Source organism: Oncorhynchus nerka, linkage group LG22 (assembly GCF_034236695.1).
Source record: "Oncorhynchus nerka isolate Pitt River linkage group LG22, Oner_Uvic_2.0, whole genome shotgun sequence".
Taxonomy (NCBI): domain Eukaryota; kingdom Metazoa; phylum Chordata; class Actinopteri; order Salmoniformes; family Salmonidae; genus Oncorhynchus; species Oncorhynchus nerka.
Window position 1 is genome coordinate 23,231,111 of NC_088417.1, and position 19,620 is coordinate 23,250,730.

General features: G+C 41.1%; 1 protein-coding gene across 2 annotated transcripts in view; it reads left to right on the plus strand.

Annotated features, from left to right (window-relative positions):
• The window catches only part of pola1 (polymerase (DNA directed), alpha 1), a 90,347-nt gene that overhangs the window by 22,239 nt on the left and 48,488 nt on the right, over positions 1 to 19,620 (plus strand). For both annotated transcript variants that reach the window (XM_029626536.2, XM_029626537.2), the window contains exons 24-26: positions 437 to 561; positions 655 to 804; positions 975 to 1,097. In XM_029626536.2, the coding sequence (XP_029482396.2) occupies positions 437 to 561; positions 655 to 804; positions 975 to 1,097 (398 nt within the window). The remainder of the gene's footprint in view (positions 1 to 436; positions 562 to 654; positions 805 to 974; positions 1,098 to 19,620) is intronic.

Below are 19,620 nucleotides of genomic sequence, written 5' to 3' on the forward strand. Positions count from 1 at the left end.
TGTCTACACACCTCATCAATAGTACTGTAGCATGTATTGGATTGTTTTCAAGTGTTTTTAATCATTCCCGGAAATGTAATCCCCCTCCAAATAAAATGGTATTTGTTTGAGGCTACTGTACTCGCTTCCTGCATACTGTCAGAAAAAGGTTTGTGTGTTCCATAAAACGGACAGTTCCGTTAGGTTTCATATTGAACAAGGTGTGTGTAGTAACCATTGTTTTGTTACAGACTTTGTTTAATATGAATCATGCTATGTAAAAATAAAAATGACACCATCAAAATGACAGACGTGTGTTTCTATGAAGTACCCTGCTAGTCAGAATGCATCCTAGAGTGTGACATTCACCGGAGCAAAGAATTCTGAGTGGCACCGAAATGTATTTTATTTTGATGGAGATGGTCTGTGAGGAGTAACTCCTATTCACTCCCTGTAGGTTTCTATGATAAGTTTGTGTTGCTGCTGGACTTCAACAGTCTGTACCCCTCCATCATTCAAGAGTTCAACATCTGCTTCACCACCGTACAGAGAGAGGCCCACAGCACACGCAAGAAGACTGAGGTGTGTGTGTGTATGTCTGTCTTAGTCGGAGAGAGACTCACTGTGTGTGTGTGTGTATTTGAACAGTACCATTTCTTGTTTCTGTGCCAAAAGGAGCATGACCCTGATGAGATTCCAGAGGTTCCGGACGCCGACCTGGAGATGGGAATTCTGCCCAAAGAGATTCGCAAGCTGGTCGAACGGCGTAAACAAGTGAAACAGCTGATGAAAGCACAAGACCTCAACCCTGACCTTTACCTGCAGGTACATGCATAACGACTTCTGCTGTCAGGTTTCTCTCTGTTGTTGTGATTTTCAGTTTCAGAAACCTGATTTGTTACTCATAACCCAGACCACACTTGCTTGAAGCTGAAATGCGTAGGTGGTGGCTTTTCTTGAGTAACACAGTCCTATCGCTCTGTCTCTGTGTGCAGTATGACATCCGTCAGAAGGCTCTGAAGCTGACGGCTAACAGTATGTACGGCTGTCTGGGCTTTAGCTTCAGCCGCTTCTACGCCAAGCCACTGGCCGCGCTCGTTACACACAAGGGTAGAGAGGTGAGTTACGTCCTACTGGGTATACTGTAGCGAACGACTGGTCAAGTATGAATGCTGGAGCAAATCCCACTAGAGGGCAGTCCAAGACCAGCCTCTCACACACCACTACTTTTACTTCCACATTTTTTTCTTCTTCTGTTGATATTGATAATCCCTTTTCATTTTTTGCATCGACAAATGTAATGTCTGATTCTGAATACATCTGCTCCATCTCGTTTCATCGTCTGTGGTTGGACTGTGAGGTAGCAACAGTGTGTACTTTTTCCTCTTAGCCTTAGTGGCAGCAGGGGATGCTGAAGGTGACAAAGTTCTGATTTTAGTCAGGGGTTTACCTGTAGCTGGTCACCACACACACCACACCTGTATTAATTGAATGAGCTCTAACAATATCCACACATACCTCTGGTGTTCCAGTTATCCTCAGGGAGCTGTTTATTGGGATCCCCTTACAGCGCCATTGTGTTCCCTAATAGAGGTCAGGGCGTGTGCTTGTGTGTTTGGTTCAGCTCTGTGAGAGTGAGTGATTGATACCAACATTAACGGGTGTGCCATATCTGTATCTGTGTAGCCCTGAGCCTTGGGTTTGGTCTTAGCCCAGCTTAATTTCACACCTCATTCTGTGACAGTAGAATAGATAGGACCATCATTAAGCCCAGGGCTGTCCTGTCCTGTATAGTTCTGCTTCAGAGCTGAACTGCGACTCAGTAAGTTATCAGTGATGTACACAGGATTCTCCCCTTCTATAAAATTAGAGGAAGTTCTAATTCTATGGTTAATTCAATCCCTACTCAATGGTATAAACCCTAAAATAAGCAGTTCTAAGAAGTCACTTTGAAATGGAAAGACCTTGACTCAGATTAAACTTCTGACAGGTGAATGCCAAGTAGCTCCAAGTTAGTTTCTAGTGATTTGGAGCCAAAAAGGGCAGCTGGGTGTTTGTAGTGTGTTTTCTAGTGTATTTATACTTGTCTAAAACCGCATAGCTGTCCTGTATCACCATATACACACACCTATCATCAATTGAATATGCTTTCCTTTTATGATCTGATTTTAGGGCTGTTTATAAATAAACATTACACGACACCACCACTCACCCAGAATGCTTTGCTTATAAAGGCCTTTTTGCGGCTCCCTTTGTGGTCCCCTCTTTGTTTGTGTGTGGGATCTCCTCTTTCTCTCACTCTTGTCTAAGCTGAGGCAAAACCCCTCTGGGAATAGCAGGTCAGGCCTGGGGCCACGGTGAGTTCTCAGTCCAGGGAGGGGTTAAGATGCCTGGGCTTAGGAGGGGATGACAGCCCCCTGGCTGTGGATGTTCTTGTCTGATTTACCAGGTTGGAAGGGAAATCTCCCTCCTTTATCTCCAGCCTTCTGCCAAGTTGCACCCGCATATGTATACAAGCGTGTGTTTGTGAGGCAGAGAGACAACTCTACTGTTTGAACTCTGGCCTTTGTAGGGAAACATTTGTTGTGCCCCGGTCCCCCCATCCCTGGTATTAGGGGGTATTAGGGGATGGGGAGCATTAAGTGGAGGGTTTAGGGTTACACGGCTCAGGGTCCGGCACGGATGTCCCCAATGTGTTATTTTTGGTTCCTTTGTGTGGGAGCCAGGGGTAGAGGAGGCATACACAGATGTAATGTACAATCACATTTGACACAATGGTTATTTTGGTATTGTTAAGGGGGTAACAAGGTGTAGTAGTGAGGGGATAACAGGCGCATGGTGTTGTGTGAGTGCGTGTTTGCGCTAATCAAGTGATGTTAACCACTTTAGTCTATGGAAGCTGTTGGTGGTTGTGGAACGCTACTTAGTTTGAACTCTGACCCGTGTGTGTCAGGGTTTCCGTTAGCCGGTAGTAGCTGGCCAATTTTTAATAAAATAAAATCCGATAAATGAAACTGGCGCTGGACAATTTACCGGGAGAAGGTGGAAAAAATCCCATTGCAAAATAATGCTTTTTAGCCTATTCATTGATGGAAATACATTTCACCCGATCATGCTTATCGGTCTGTAGGAAAATTTGAATAATTTAGTAGAATTAAATTGACACGTGTATATTTTTCGTTAGTTATGTTTATCACATACATGCAGATTTTTATTTTTTTTTTTTTATTTAACCAGGTAGGCTAGTTGAGAACAAGTTCTCATTTGCAACTGCGACCTGGCCAAGATAAAGCATAGCAGTGTGAACAGACAACACAGAGTTACACATGGAGTAAGCAATTAACAAGTCAATAACACAGTAGGAAAAAATGGGCAGTCTATATACAATGTGTGCAAAATACAGAGCCTATGAGCGAAAATCGTTCAGACGGCACAAGAGCTGCTGCTACAACTTCTCAAACATCCGCTCATTCGTTGCTGCTGGAGTGAAACGTGCTTTTATAAGCCCAATCGTTGCCTAACAATTCTAAATGCAATCCTGTGTTAACAGTTTTATGGCCACGATTTAAAAAGTTATTCTATTTTTTATTTCTCAACTGGTAGGCTAATTGAAGTGCTCTTCCCATTCGCCATTCAAGTGCATATGGGCAAAGGTCGGCAAGCTTCAGCGCGTCACACACCACTTTGCAATGAGCTGGAGGCCGTATGCATTTAGAAAACATATACTTAATTGTTTGAAACTTTAACATTTTACATTGAACAAAAATATAAATGCAACGTGTAAAGTGTTGGTCCCATGTTTCATGAGCTGAAATAAAAGATCCCAGAAATGTATCATATGCACAAAAAGCTTCTTTATCTTATTACATCCCTGTTAGTGAGCATTTCTCCTTTGCCAAGATAATCCATCCTGCTGACAGGTGTAGCATATCAAGGAACTGGGGACAATAAAAGGCCACTCTAAAATGTGCAGTTTTGTGTCACAACACGATGCCACAGATGTCAAGTTTTGAGGGAGTGTGCAGTTGGCATGCAGACTGCAGGAATGTCCTCCAGAGCTGTTGCCTAATAATTTAATGTTCATTTCTCTACCATAAGCCGCCTCCCAAGGTCGCTTTAGAGAATTTAGCAGTACGTCCAACCGGCCTCACAACGGCAGACCACTTGTATGGCCGTGTGGGTGAGCGGTTTGTTGATGTTAACGTTGTAAACAGAATAACCCATGGTGACTGTATGGTATGGCTAAGCATAAGCTACAGACAACGAACACAGTTGCATTTTATCGATGGCAATTTAAATGCACCGAGACACCCATTGTCGTTCCATTCATCATGGTTCAGCATGATAATGCACGACCCCATGTCGCTGGAAGCTGAAAATGTCCCAATTCTTCCATGGTCTGTATTCTCATTGACGTGTACAACTGCGTGTTCCAGTTCCCGCCAATACCCACACAGCAGACATTGTGGGCTAGTGTGGGAATGCTATGTTGCACGTGTAGCGCAAAATTTTATGTGGCGTCATTACGTAATTCACCTATGTTATATTGGTATGCACGTCAGCTTTGACATCGGTTTATCACATCGGTGTTAAACTAGACATCGGGCCAATACCAACGTTGGCATTTTTAGCTAATATCTGCCGATTCCGATATGTTCACCGATATGTCCTGCATCCCTAGTTAGAACTCAACCCTGCACCCACACTGTTCCTCTGGATATGAAGCAATGTAAAGATGACCGTAACACACACACACACAACTTTCAGTTAATTATCTGAAATTTCATTTACATTTGCTGTACTTCTATTCTTGTTAATCTACTTGTCTCCCTAAAGCCTATCTGAAGACAGTTTTAAATCTCTCTCTATGTATTAAAAAGATACCGGTGGTGGACCAAAAAACAGAATCACCTGGATGGATGAATGAAAGACAACAATCCCCTACCCAAAAAGTGCATGAGTGGTCGCCCAATAGTCATCTTCTTGTCCCTCCATTTGTTTGCATTTTTGTCCACCACTTTGTAGGTCTTCTGTCCCTGATATCCCTCAACCCTGATCTAATTATTCTCTCTCTGCATCAACGACTACTTGTTCACTCCAAACGTCTTTGAGAGGGTACAAATGTTTATAATTGATTTTAATCTTGGTAAAGGCACCATAGCTAGATCCAGAATATGCATGACTAGTTTTTGTGTGTTTTTAATCAGTTTAAATCTGAAGAAATGTATATATATTTTTGCTCATGTTCATTGATTATTAGGCATATCAAGTCACCTATCCACATGTGTTTCAATGCCAACCAGGCGTAATAGGATCATACTGGCCTTAATTGGAACAAAAGTGATTTATGGTGAGAAATACAGAATAGCAAAGTCTACTCATAACATATTGGAAACCAATGGTTTGGGGGTATAAATATACTTTATAAACTACAATATTGTGCTAAGTTAGTATTGAGCATATTGAACAATAATGCTTCATTGTCATTTACATTATGTATAGAGGGAGTGCTTTTTGGGCTACTGTACCCTTTAAACCCACCTGAGATGAATGTCAAATTTACAAAAATGGAATCTACACTACATTACCAAAAGAATGTGGACACCTGCTCCTCAAACATCTCTGGTCTGAATTCTTAGTTAAATAAGGTATTTCTGTTTTTAATTTTTAATACATTTGCGAACATTTCTTAACCGGTTTTCGCTTTGTCATTATGGGGTATTGTGTGTATATTGATGAGAGAAAAAAATGGAATACATTTTAGAATAAGGCTGGAATGTAACAAAATGAGGAAGGGAAGGAGTCTAAACCTTTTCCGAATGCACTGTATAACAATGCAAGGTTAATTTAACTGCAAAATAAGACAAAATGCATTGAAAAATGTAAGCTGTGAATACTTGAAATCTACCTTGTAGTTCGTTCATCAAGTTATGTTGCTACAGTGAGACTCACTTGCAGGCACAACTGCTAGCATGAAAAACCCATATATTCAATTGGTAAGAAATGGGAATGAATGCTCATGAAATAGGCTATCGTGCATATATCAGCACATTAGTCTCAATTGTAGATAAAGTATGATCACTTATCTGAAAGCCTACTAAAAATATATATTTTAAGTGTTTATCTGAGGGTAGCCTCAAAGCCAACTTTTTTTTTTGCAGCTTTGAGACTGGCCACGACTGGGAACTTACACATTGTCAAGAACTTAATAATAAAACATGTGAATTGGTTTATAATAAAATAATGAATATAACAACCAGATGAATTAGTTGAAACATTAAATAACAGAACAAATAACAGATGCAAGTTGGCTTAACATGTATACTTACCTTAAACTTTTCTACTATGGGGGATTTTAGATTGACATAGGCTAGTGATTTTGCTGTTTGTTACTTGTCTTCTTGGCTTCTTCTGAAGATGTGCTTTGGAATTTGGTAAGAAGGACGCACGCAGGTGCATATTCTGTTAAGACAAAGAACCATAATATAAAGGTGATTTCTGTCATTCTGAGCACCGTGGGTGGATATCCCAATCATGCACCCAATGTATATTGGTCCATTAAATTAAAATGCTGCTGGTCAAATGTCTGGTGCTGCATTTTCCTAATGGAAACCCTGCCGTGTGTGTGCATAGTGAGGGTAGGGCCATATTTCAGGACTGCGGAGGACACCTAAAACACTTTGTTGTAATTGAGTCTCTGACTGTGTTTAAAAACTGACAGACGCCTGTAACTTACATTAGGGATGTCAGCATGGAAGGAATGGCCAGGTTCGTAGGTGAGGGCTAAGGGGGTAGAATGAAAGAAGAGGCATGGCGCTAAGGCTAGGGGACGGTTGTTATTAGGGGTGTGCACGTTTAAACTTTTTTTTTTATGTACAAAGTTCAAATCACAGCTCAGTTATCACAAAACATTATTTTCCACATTATAGCCCAACTAGATGATGGGCTATAAAGGCCTGGGTGAAGTTGTGCAATTTTAAATAAAACCTGAGAAAAATGTGAACTTTAGGCTACTTTTGTGAATTTGCGAGTCAAGACATTGAGAGATTCAGATGACTGAGACACGTGCGCACCATGTTTTGTTTTGCCTGACCCCTCTCCCTCGCTCTGGCTCGCCTGGGGGCGTATTCATATGTGACCGACCGGCTCGATTCAGTTTTATGTAGCAAAATTTGAAATGGTGTTTTTTTCATTTGATGAAGGTAGAGACTTAGATATAAAAAATGGTACAGTGCCTTCGGAAAGTATTCAGACCCCTTGACTTTTACGACATTTAGTTACTTTGCAGCCTTATTCTAAAACTGATTCGATTTTTTTTCTTCTCAGGAATCAAAACACAATACCCCATCATGACTAATCGAAAACAGGTTTTTAAGAAACTTTTTCAAATGTATATATTAATTAAAAAAACATTCCTTATTTATAAGTATTCAGACCCTTTGCTATGAGACTCGAAATTGAGGTCAGGTGCATCCTGTTTCCATTGATCATCGTTAAGATGTTATTACAACTAGATTGGAGTCCACCTGTGGTAAATTCAATTGATTGGACATGATTTGGAAAGGCACACATCTGTCTATATAAAATCGCACAGTTGACAGTGCATGTTGATGATGCTACAAGCTTGGCACACCTGTATTTGGAGTTTCTCCCATTAGTCTCTGCAGATCCTCTCAAGCGCAGTCAGGTTGGATGGGGGGGTGTTGCTGAACAGTTATTTTCATGTCTCTCCAGAGATGTTTGATTGGGTTCAGGTCCGGGCTCTGGCTGGGCCACTCATGGACATTCAGAGACTTGTCTCGAAGCTACTTCTGCTTTTTCTTGGCTGTGTGCTTAGGGTCGTTGTCCTGTTGGAAGGTGAGCCTTTACCCTGAGGATTCTGGAGCAGGTTTTCATCAAGGATCTCTCTAATTTATTCTGTTCATCTTTTCCTCCATCCTGACTAGTCTCCCAGTCCCTGCCGCTGAAAAACATTCCCACAGCATGATGCTGCCACCACCATGCTACACCGTAGGGATGGTGCCAGGTTTCCTCAAGACGTGATGCTTAGCATTCACACGCTCAAATAACGTGGGTGTGTGTTCAGTTTTCAGTCTGTTGCATGTTGAATGCCCTGCTTTACTGAAGTTGCGAGACATTGTAAGCCAAGAAATTGCCAGATACAGCATTCCATTGCGAGATACAGCTTTGATTGCCGATAGATTCATTTATGTAGCCAGGCATAAAATAAACAGCTGAACCTAATTCCTCCACTAGATCCTTATGAGAATGAAAGAAAAAAAACTGGAGGTTGTCTTCTGCAGTGTTCAACCAATCCAGTAAAATTTGAGGAGTTAAGATGGAGTGTCGCCTTCGTAACCCTTTAGACCCCAATAGAATTCTATAATGCTGCTGTAGGTTACTGAGGATTTTCAAGATAAAGTACAATTTCTCACACATTTTCACAACTTCTTTAACCCCCAAGAGTTGATGTCTGCTCCCCTGCGGAAATAAAAAAAAATCCCAATAAAAATCTCAGTTTAAACAAGATGCATCTGTTTTTTCGTGTTGGATGCTACTCAATGCACCGCATCTGCCGATGTTGCACTTCCGCATCTGCGGTGAAAAGTGGCAGAGCGAGAGCGGTGTTTGTCAGACCATGAGACATCCAGAAAATCGGTCTTTTCGTACAATCATCTGTAGCGTCCGAACGGTTTGGCCTGCAAACTAGTATGAACCCTCTATGGAAAGAGACTCTCACGAACACGATGGTGGTATCTGTTTTGCTCTACGACCCCCACAAGCGTCTTGGGACTCGGCACAGCCAATCTACCAACTTCTGTCTGTAGCGTCCGAACAGTTTGGGCAACACACTAATATGACCCCTCTGTGGAAAGGTGAAAACGTACAGTACCAGTCAAAAGTTTGAATGAGCAGGTGTATCCAGAGGTTTTTCTTTATTTTAACTTTTTTATACATTGTAGAATAATAGTGAAGACATAAAAACTATGAAATAACACATATGGAATCATGTAGTAACCAAAAAAAGTGTTAAACAAATCAAAATATATTTTGTGTTTGAGATTCTTCAAAGTAGCCACCCTTTGCCTTGACAGCTTTGCACATGCTTGGAACTATAGACTCCCCTCTGGTGTGCTCTCCCTCTCAATGTTCCTCTTCCTTTCCGTTCCACATCTCTATCCCTCCCATCATCTTAACTCTTCCTCCCTGCCTGCTGCTGATCCCTGACTCTCCACATCACTTCCCTTGCTTTCACTGAACTAGAGGAACAGTAACAGAGGGGATCAGAGGAACAAATATTATTCCATTGTGGTAGGGTTGGGCGATATCCATATTTTCTTATCGTCATACTGTCCTCTCACCCCTGGAATTACGTTATTACCGGCTTAGTACACAAGGGGGCACCAGAAAACGCAAGAAAGCCCATTGGGCGTCTAGTACCAGAATGCTAACAAAATAAGTAATGGCGAATTTCCATGTAGGCTGCTAATTAAATATGCTAACGAGCCAAACGAAAATAAACAAATTGCAATGACCTGCAATCCTGCCCATAAAGTTATACATAGGAGCTACCGAATGTAATTTTTGGTGAGTTTCGACGTTTACAAGCAGATGTGAACGAGAGACATTGTGCAAATGAACAGTTTTGAGGCATGCTTGTCTGAAGAAAGAACGGCTCTCTAGCTGCTTATCTACAGCTGTGTCTGTGTGGAGTCCTGAAGTCGCTAGGGCAACAGGCCTGCCTGCTTTGCTCGGAGAATAGGGGGGAGGAGCAGACAGGCCTAAGAACTGAGAGGAGAAAAAATGCAAGGAAATCAAAATAGCAGCTGTACAAATAACTAATCCAAGGGGCTTTGATTTCTCAAACACAGCAGAAAGCTAACACAATATGATACCCCGTCACCTTATCAATTCAGCCGTTTACTTAGATAACACAACCCCTAAGTTTAACTTGCTAACACAGAATTCTGCATTTTTCATGCAGGGGAAAAACAAAACGCATAAGAAATATCTTGCTGCGTTTTGTAAACACATATCTAAAATTCTTATTGTAATTTCTGCTCGGCATCAGAATAATTTTGTGCTTCAGTTGCACTTCTAAACTCGGATGAGATTTTTTTAAATGGCATCACCATCAGGCATTCTATCAGCAGACAGCACTACAGCCTATTTTTCTCTGGTAAAATGCAAGATCAACTTGAAGCAAAAACATTAGGAAATGTAGCTGACTACATTCTTTCTATGATAGGCCTAAACATTAAAATATGGTGGCCATGCATCGTTTTTGAAAAAGATACTTGGCTTTTTCATTGTCGCCAAGTCGTGTTGGACATCTGTCATCTGATGAAAATGAAGCTATTTACTGCCGAATGTGTTGCACTAATGTATTTCCTGTGAAGGAAAACTATAGTTCCATCTCCCTGATCACTTGATTGAAGAAAGAAAAACTGACTTTCAATATAAAACGCGACCCCCGTCAATACACAGCTGGACTTGCCTGCTCCCGCCTTTACAAACAAACACCTGACTGGCTCAACTGTTCTGGTGAACTACTTGAGCTTCATAATGTAAAATAATGTGACCTGTGAAATTAATAACGCGATCTGCTTCATCTCCTAACGCATTGCACAAGTTGACTGCAGATATTTACCTAAAAAATAGATACAAATATTCAAATGTTTTGAATAAACCCTCCTGTGGCTATTTCCAAATACCCCGGTATATACGGAATACCTCCCAAGCATAAATTGTGGTCAGGACAATAATATCTCTTTTTCACTGACACACACTCTCCCTCCCTCACTTTCTTTTCCTCAACCATACACATACTATTCTAACAATCACCTCAGGGGTTTCCATAATAAATTGTCATAGTTACAACACGCCTCCCATTTTACACACACACACAGTATAATCATGTGGTACCCAAGGAAGAGTAGCAGCTGCATGAGAAACATTTAATGAGAATTCTAATAAACTAAATCATGATGCTATATAGCACTTTCAATCAATCAAATCACATTACACACACACAGATACAGTATCATCATAAAGCTATATAGCACTTGTATTCAATCAGTCATCAATCTTTTTTTTTTTATAAAGTTCTTAGTTGCCAGATTGTTTTTGTTCATTTGTGTACATATACACAGTGTACAAAATATTAAGGACACCTGCACTTTCCATGACATAGCTTTCACCTGGTCAGTCTATGATCCCTTATTGATGTCACTTGTTAAATCCACTTCAATCAGTGTAGATTATGGGGAGGATGTTTAAGCCTTGAGACAATTGAGACCTAACTAGATTGTTTGTGTGCCATTCAGAGGCTGAATGGGCAAGACAATATTGCCTTTGAATGTGGTATGTAGTAGGTGCCAGCCACACCAGTTGTTCCAGAACTGCAACGCTGCTGGGTTTTTCAAAAACTCAACAATTTCCTGTGTATCAAGAATGGTCCACCATCCAAAGGACATCCAGCCATCTTGACACAACTGTGGAAAGCATGGGCCAGCATCCCTGTGGAATGCTTTCGACATCTTGTAGAGTCCACATGGGCCAGCATCCCTGTGGAATGCTTTCGACATCTTGTAGAGTCCATGTCCTGACGAATTGAGGCTGTTCTGGGGGCAAAAGGGTGGGTGCGAAACTCAATATTAGGAAGGTGCCCTTAATGTTTTGTACACTCAGTGTATGTTTGTCAGACTGATGGCTAATCAAACAGGATAGATCTATGGCTCGGTGCTATAGACAAATCTAATCACTTTTTGATGGTATGGCGGTAGTTGATGGTATTTTATGTTTTTAAACAAAAGTTCAAATATGCTTTGAGTAGTTAATGACACACGGGTGGCAACACAAATAAGTGATTTCAATGGGGCATTCTCCGTTCATACTGTTTAATCCTATTCCAAACAAAAATTATTTTCAGCATTTTGATCAATTTCTAAATTTACTGCACGCTTACTGTATTATCATTTCCACACTGCCACGCAGTATATGTGCAACAAAATATAGGCCTAGTTAATTGAACTGTTGGAATCATGGAAATATAATGATTATTCTAAATCTGTAGTTGCAATATATTCTTTGACATGACAACGAATGGATAAACCAGGGGGAAATTGACAGGGTAGGAGAAAAAGTGTTGGTCAGTGTTTCCAGGTGAACCTAATTAGATGTTAGAGCTTACTTCATCTAGCTAGGTTAACTAGCTTGTTCTGCGTTGCATATAAGCAATCCGGTGCCTGTTCATTAATCATCGAATCACAGCCTACTTCAACTTGATGATTTAACAAAAGCGCATTCGCGAAAAAAGCACAATCGTTGCAATAATGTACCTAACCATAAACATCAATGCCTTTCTTAAAATCAATACACAAGTATTAAACCTGCATATGTAGTTAAAATAAATTAATGTTAGCAGGAAATATTAACTAGGGAAAATTGTGTCACTTCTCTTGCGTTCAGTGCAAAAGCAGAGTCAGGGTGTATGCAGCAGTTTGGGCCGCCTGGCCTGTTGCGAACTGTTGAAAGGCTGTTTATTCCTAACAAAGACCGTCATTAATTTGTCCGTATTTTACACAAGGATGACGTAACATTGAAGGTTATGCACTAGATGACCAGCTTTGATAGCCCTTAGCCATACCCTCATCCTACTCCTCCTCTGTTCCTCGGGTGATTTGGAGGTTCACCCAGGCCCTGCGTGTCCCCAGGCACTCTCATTTGTTGACTTCCGTAACCGAAAAATCCTTGGTTTCATGCATGTTAACATCAGAAGCCTCCTCCCTAAGTTTTTTTACTCACTGCTTTAGCACACTCCGCCAAACCCTGATGTCCTTGCCGTGTCTGAATCCTGGCTTAGGATGGCCACCAAAAATTCTGAAATTTTCATCCCCAACTACAACATTTTCCGTCAAGATAGAACTGCCAAAGGGGGAGGAGTTAGCCTGCAAAGTTCTGTCATACTTTCCAGGTCTATGCCCAAATAGTTCCTATTTCGCAACAAAGCCTCCTTTTCTCACTCCGCCAAACATGCCCTCGTAAAACTGACTATCCTACCAATCCTCGACTTCTTCGATGTCATTTACAAAATAGCCTCCAATACTCTACTCAGCAAACTGGATGCAGTCTATCACAGTGCCATCCGTTTTGTCACCAAAGCCCCATATACCACCCACCACTGCGACCTGTATGCTCTAGTCGGCTGGCTCTCGCTACCTATTCGTCGCCAGACCCACTGGCTCCAGGTCATCTATGTCTATGCTAGGTAAAGCTCCTCCTTATTTCAGCTCACTGGTTACGATAACAACACCCACCCGTAGCACGCGCTCCAGCAGGTATATCTCACTGGCCATCCCCAAAGCCAACATCTCCTTTGGCTGCCTTTCCTTCCAGTTCTCTGCTGCCAATGACTGGAACGAATTGCAAAAATCGCTGAAGCTGGAGACTTATATCTCCCTCACTAACTTCAAGCATCAGCTTTCTAAGCAGCTAACCAATCGCTGCAGCTGTACATAGCCATCTGTAAATAGCCCATCCAATCTACCTACCTCATCCCCATATTGTTTTTATTTACTTTTCTGCTCTTTTGCACAGTATTTCTACTTGCATCATCATCTGCACATCTATCACTCCAGTGTTAATTTGCTATATTGTAATTACTTTGCTATTATGGCCTATTTATTGCCTTACCACCTCACGCCATTTGCACACAATGTATATAGACTTTCTTTTTTCTATTGTGTTATTGACTGTACGCTTGTTTATTCCATGTGTAACTCTGTGTTGTTGTGTGTGTCGCACTGCTTTACTTTATCTTGGCCAGGTCGCAGTTCTAAATTTATTTTTTTATTGATTTATTTCACCTTTATTTAACCAGGTAGGCTAGTTGAGAACTTTATCTTGGCCAAGGCATCAGTGTGAACAGACAACACAGAGTTACACATTAAACAATTAACAAGTCAATAACACAGTAGGGGAAAAAAGGGGGAGTCTATATACAATGTTCATGAGGTAGGCAACAATTTTGCAGATTAACACTGGAGTGATAAATGATCAGATGGTCATGTACCAAAATGGATAACCTGGATAAAAGGTGAAATAAAAAATAACAATTTAGTCTTGGGTTTGCCACCCGGTTGATTAAATACTGAAAGGTTCTGTATTTCACTGAAAGATTAAATGTTTTTTTTCGAAATAAGAGTTTCTTGATTTGACCATATTAATGACCAAAGGCTTGTATTTCTGTGTGTTTATTATATTATAATTAAGTATGTAATTTAATAGAGCAGTCTGATTGAGCGGTGGAAGGCAGCAGCAGGCTCGTAAGCATTTATTCAAACAGCAGCTCTTAGCAATGCTGGGATGCACAACGCTGTTTATGACTTCAAGCCTATCAACTCCCGAGATTAGGCTGGCAATACTAAAGTGCCTTTAAGAACATCCAGTAGTTAAAGGTATGTGAAATACAAATGGTATAGAGAGAAAATAGTTCTATAATAACTACAACCTAAAACTTCTTTAACTGGGAATATTGTGTTAAAAGGAACTACCAACTTTCATATGTTCTCATGTTCTGAGGAAGGAACTTAACCGTTAGCTTTTTTACATGGCATATATTGCACTTTTACTTTCTTTTCCACATGGCACATATTGCACTTTTACTTTATTTTCCAACACTGTTTTTGCATTATTTAAACCAAATTGAACATGTTTCATTATTTATTTGAGACCAAATTGATTTTATTTATGTATTATATTAAGTTAAAATAAGTGTTCATTGTTCATTCAGCATTGTTGGAATTGTCATTTATTACAAATAAATAAAAATCATCCGATTAATCGGTTTCGGCTTATTTTGTTCCCCAATCATCGGTATTGGCTTTGAAAAATCATAATCGGTTGGCCTCTAACAGAAATGGTAGTACAGGTGCAATGCTTAACCATCTGGAAGGGATGCATCGCGATACGCAAACCATTGCTGTCAGCAGCATTATGAATTTGCATGGATTTAAAAAAAAAATATATATATATTGTTTTAATGGAAAACCGATAAATGGCTGTTTTAAACATTACGATTTGTTATGTAATTGTCACATCCCTAGTCGTTATGGGTACCAGGGGAGGGTGGGCAGGATTAATCCTGTGTGTGTGATAAGATCTGGGTAAATACTATTCCCTGTGCTCATAGGTATCCCCTTTTCCCCTGTACTCACATTTGTTACAATCAATGAAGCCACTTCCAGGAATAAATAATGGACATGTGTATCTTAGTACACCATACACTAGTTGAACCCATCTCTCTCCCTCAGGGTGTGTGTTATAGTCCATATTTTTGCACAATCCCCAATCTTCCTAAATAGTGTGATTGGCTGGTAATATGCCTGGACTTAACAAATAGTCACGTTGGGAGAGGTATACTATGGCAAAAAGTATGTTTTCTGTTTTCTGAGCAAAACAAATACAGTAAATATTCTATATATCTTAAAGCATGTTAACACCCCTTCAAATTAGTGGTTTTGGCTATTTCAGCCACACCCGTTGCTGACAGTTATGTAAAATCCAGCACACAGCCATGCAATCTCCATAGAGAAACATTGGCAGTAGAATGGCCCATACTGAGGGGCTCAAGTGACTTTCAAACTGGCACCGTCATAGGATGCCACCTTTCCAACAAGTCAGTCAAATTTCTGCCCTGCTAATGCTGCCTCAGTCAACTGTAAGTGCTTTTATTGTGAAGTGGAAATAACGGCTCAGCCGCAAAGTGATAGGTCACACAAGCTCACAGAATGGGACCGCCGAGTGCTGAAGCATAGAGCATAAAAACCGTCTGTCCCCACTCACTAACGAGTTCCAAATTGCCTCTGGAAGCAACATCGGCACAGTAACTGTTTGTTGGGAGCTTCATGAAATGGGTTTCCATGGCTGAGCAGCCCCACACAAGCCTAAGATGATCATGCGCAATGCCAAGCATCGGCTGGAGTGGTTTAAAGCTCGCCGCCATTGGACTCTGGAACAGTAGAAACGCGTTCTCTGGAGTGATGAATCACACTTGACCATCTGGTAGTCCAATAGACAAATCGGTGTTTGGCGGATGCCAGGAGAACGCTGCCTGTCCCAATGCATATTTCAAACTGTAAAGTTTGGTGGAGGAGGAATAATGATCTGGGCCTGTATTTCATGGTTTGGGCTAGGCTCCTTGGTTTCCATGATATGTTCCAAAATATAGTGGAAAGCCTTCTCAGAACAATGGAGGCTGTTATAACAGAAAAGGTGGGACCAACTCCAAATTAAGGCCCATGATTTTGGAGTAAGATGGTCGACAAGAAGGTGTTTACACACTTTTGGACATGTAGTGTATATTTCAATGGGTGTGACTGTATCTACTTATCTCGTTGTCCAGACTGAAAATAAAGTACTAAACTTCTATAGGGCTTTTCATAACATAAATATTTCCATGGTTATTACTGTATAACAACAGGTGGGAGGAATTTGTAAGTGTAATTTATGAAAATGGTAATGACTGTCTAATAGACTTAGGTAAATCATATTTTTCTTTGTAGAGTTTTAAGCTCATAGTATCTGATTGTAATGTAAAGTTATTGTTGTAGGTAATAATTGGGATCATTGTTGTATGACGACAGTATATGTAATACTATTGAGCTGTGTGTGTAGAGAAAATAACAACATTGTTTGGTAAGCTCACGGGGGGGATGTTTGTCGCTTTGTTAAAAACCGCTGGTGCGTGATCTCTAATATTAAGACTCGAGGTTCTGCTCTCCTGTGTTAGATTACCTCAAGCTGTAGACCATACTATTTACCAAGATTATTTTGCATCTGTCTATTTCCCACGACAAACCGATGCTGGCACTAAGATGGCACTTAACGAGCTGTATAAGACCGTAAGCAAACAAACAAATGCTCATCCAGAAGCGGCACTCCTAGTGGCCGGGGACTTTAATGGAGGAAAACTGAAATCCGTTTTACCTACACTACCGATCAAAAGTTTTAGAATGCCTACTCATTCAAGGATGATTTTTTTATTTTTACTATTTTCTACATTGTAGAATAGTAGTGAAGACATTAAAACTATGAAATGACACATGGAGTCATGTAGTAACCAACAAAGTGAGCCAATCAGTTGTGTCGTGACAAGGTAAGGGTAAATACAGAAGATGGCCATATTTGTCCATATTATGGGAAGAACAGCTCAAATAAGCAAAGAGAAAGGACAGTCCATCATTACTTTAAGACATGAAGGTCACAGAACATTTCAAGAACTTTAAAAGTTTGGAGTGCAGTCGCAAAAACCATCAAGCGCTATGATGAAACTGGCTCTCATGAGGACCGCCACAGGAAAGGATGGCTAGCTAGTTAGTGGGGTGCGTGCTAATAGTGTTTCAAACGTCATTCGCTCTGAGACTTGGAGTAGTTATTCCCCTTGCTCTGCAAGGGCCGCGGCTTTTGTGGAGCGATGGGTAACGCTGCTTCGAGTGGGGCTGTTGTCGATGTGTTCCTGGTTTGAGCCCAGGTAGGGGCGAGGAGAGGGACGGAAGCTATACTGTTACACTGGCAATACTAAAATGCCTATAAGAACATCCAATAGTCAAAGGTATATGAAATACAAATGGTATAGAGAGAAATAGTCCTATAAATACTATATTAACTACAACCTAAAAACCTCTTACCTTGGAATATTGAAGTCTCATGTTAAAAGGAACCACCAACTTTCATATGTTCTCATGTTCTGAGCAAGGAACTCAAACGTTAGCTTTTTTACATGGCACATATTGCACTTTTACTTCTCCAAGACTTTGTTTTTGCATTATCTAAACACAATTGACAATGTTTCATTATTTATTTGAGGCTAAATAGATTTTTATTTATGTATTTATATTAAGTTAAAATAAGTGTTCATTCAGTATTGTTGTAATTGTCATTATTACAAATAAATTAAAAATCGTCCGATTAATCGGTATCCGGGTTTTTTTGGTCCTCCAATAGTCTGTATCGGCGTTGAAAAATCATAATCGGTCGACCTCTAGCTTCAATACAGGACTAAGATCAAATCCTACTACACAGTCTCTGATGCTTGTCAGATGTGTCGGGGCTTGTACTCAGTGTTAGTTTGAAAAGTGAAACCCAGCCGCAAGCTGGCCAGTTACCTAAGCCTACCAGACGAACTAAATGCTTTCTATGCTTGCTTCGAGGCAGGCAACACTGAACCACGCAGAGGAGCACCACTTGTTCCGGCGGCTGTGTGATCTCATTGTCTGTAGCCGATATGAGTAAGACCTTTAAACAGGTTCATATTGCTGACGACACAGCGGTGGTAGGCCTGCTCACTGATGATGATGATGAGAAAGCCTATAGGGAGGGGATCAGACACCTGGCATTGTTGTGCCGGTACCACAACCTCCCTCAACGTCAGCAAGACAAGGAGCTGATTGCGGAATACAGGAGAAGGAGGGCAGAGCACACCCCCATTCATATCGAAGGGGCTGTAGTGGAGCGGGTCGAGAGCTTCAAGTTCTTCGGTGTCCACATCACTAAAGAGATATAATGGTCCACACACAACAACACAGCTGTGAAGAGGGCACGACAACCCGCAATATTTGCCATGGGCCCACGGATCCTCAAAGTTCTACATATGCACCATTGAGAGCATCTTGACTGGCTGCATCACTGCATGGTATGGCAATTGCTTGGCATCCGACCACAAGGCACTACAGATGGTAGTGCGCACGGCCCACTACATCACTGGGGCTGAGCTCCCTGCCGTCCAGGACCTCTACAAGGCGGTGTCAGAGAAAGGACCTACAAGTTTTCCAGACTCCAGCCACCCAAATCATAAACGGTTCTTTCTGCTGCCGCACGGCAAGCAGTACCGGTGCACCAAGTCTGGAACCAACAGGACCCTGAACAGCTTCTACCCCCCCCAATCCATAAGACTCCTAAATAGTTGGTCCGGGTAGCTATTTGGTTAACTATTTAACTGTCGGCATTGATTATTTTTGTACAAACTTTTTTGACTCATCACATACGCTGCTGATACTGTTTATTATGCCACTTTATTCCTAGTTGTATGTACATATCTGCGTCAATTACCTCAAACCCCTGCACATCGACTCGGTACTGGTATATTGCCAAGTTATCATTATTCATTGTGTATTTATTATTATGTGTTTTACTTTTCTATTTCTCTTTTTTCTTTCTGTCTGCGTTGTTGGGAAGGGCTCGTAAGTAAGCATTTCACTGTTCGTCTACAACCTGTTGTTTACGAAGCATGTGACAAATAACATTTGAGGTGAGGTGGTTGTATTAAATCTGACCTAGTTTTACAACAGATGTACCCTCCTGAGATTACACATGACCGCACTGCCAAGGAATCCACTAGGACAGGTGTGTGTCACTCATGTAGTGTGTGAAAGTCTGTGTGTGTGTGTGTCCGCTCTTTGACAGGAGTGTGTGTGTCCGCTCTTTGACAGGAGTGTGGGTGTCCGCTCTTTTTGACAGGGCTTAACATACCTCCTCTGATCTGGGCGGGCTGTGTGTGTGTTGGGGTAGAGGGTGCAGAATTCCCTTTCACTGAGCAAATATCTTTTTGGTGTCTTGCGTGAGGAAATGTGTTAAGGGGAC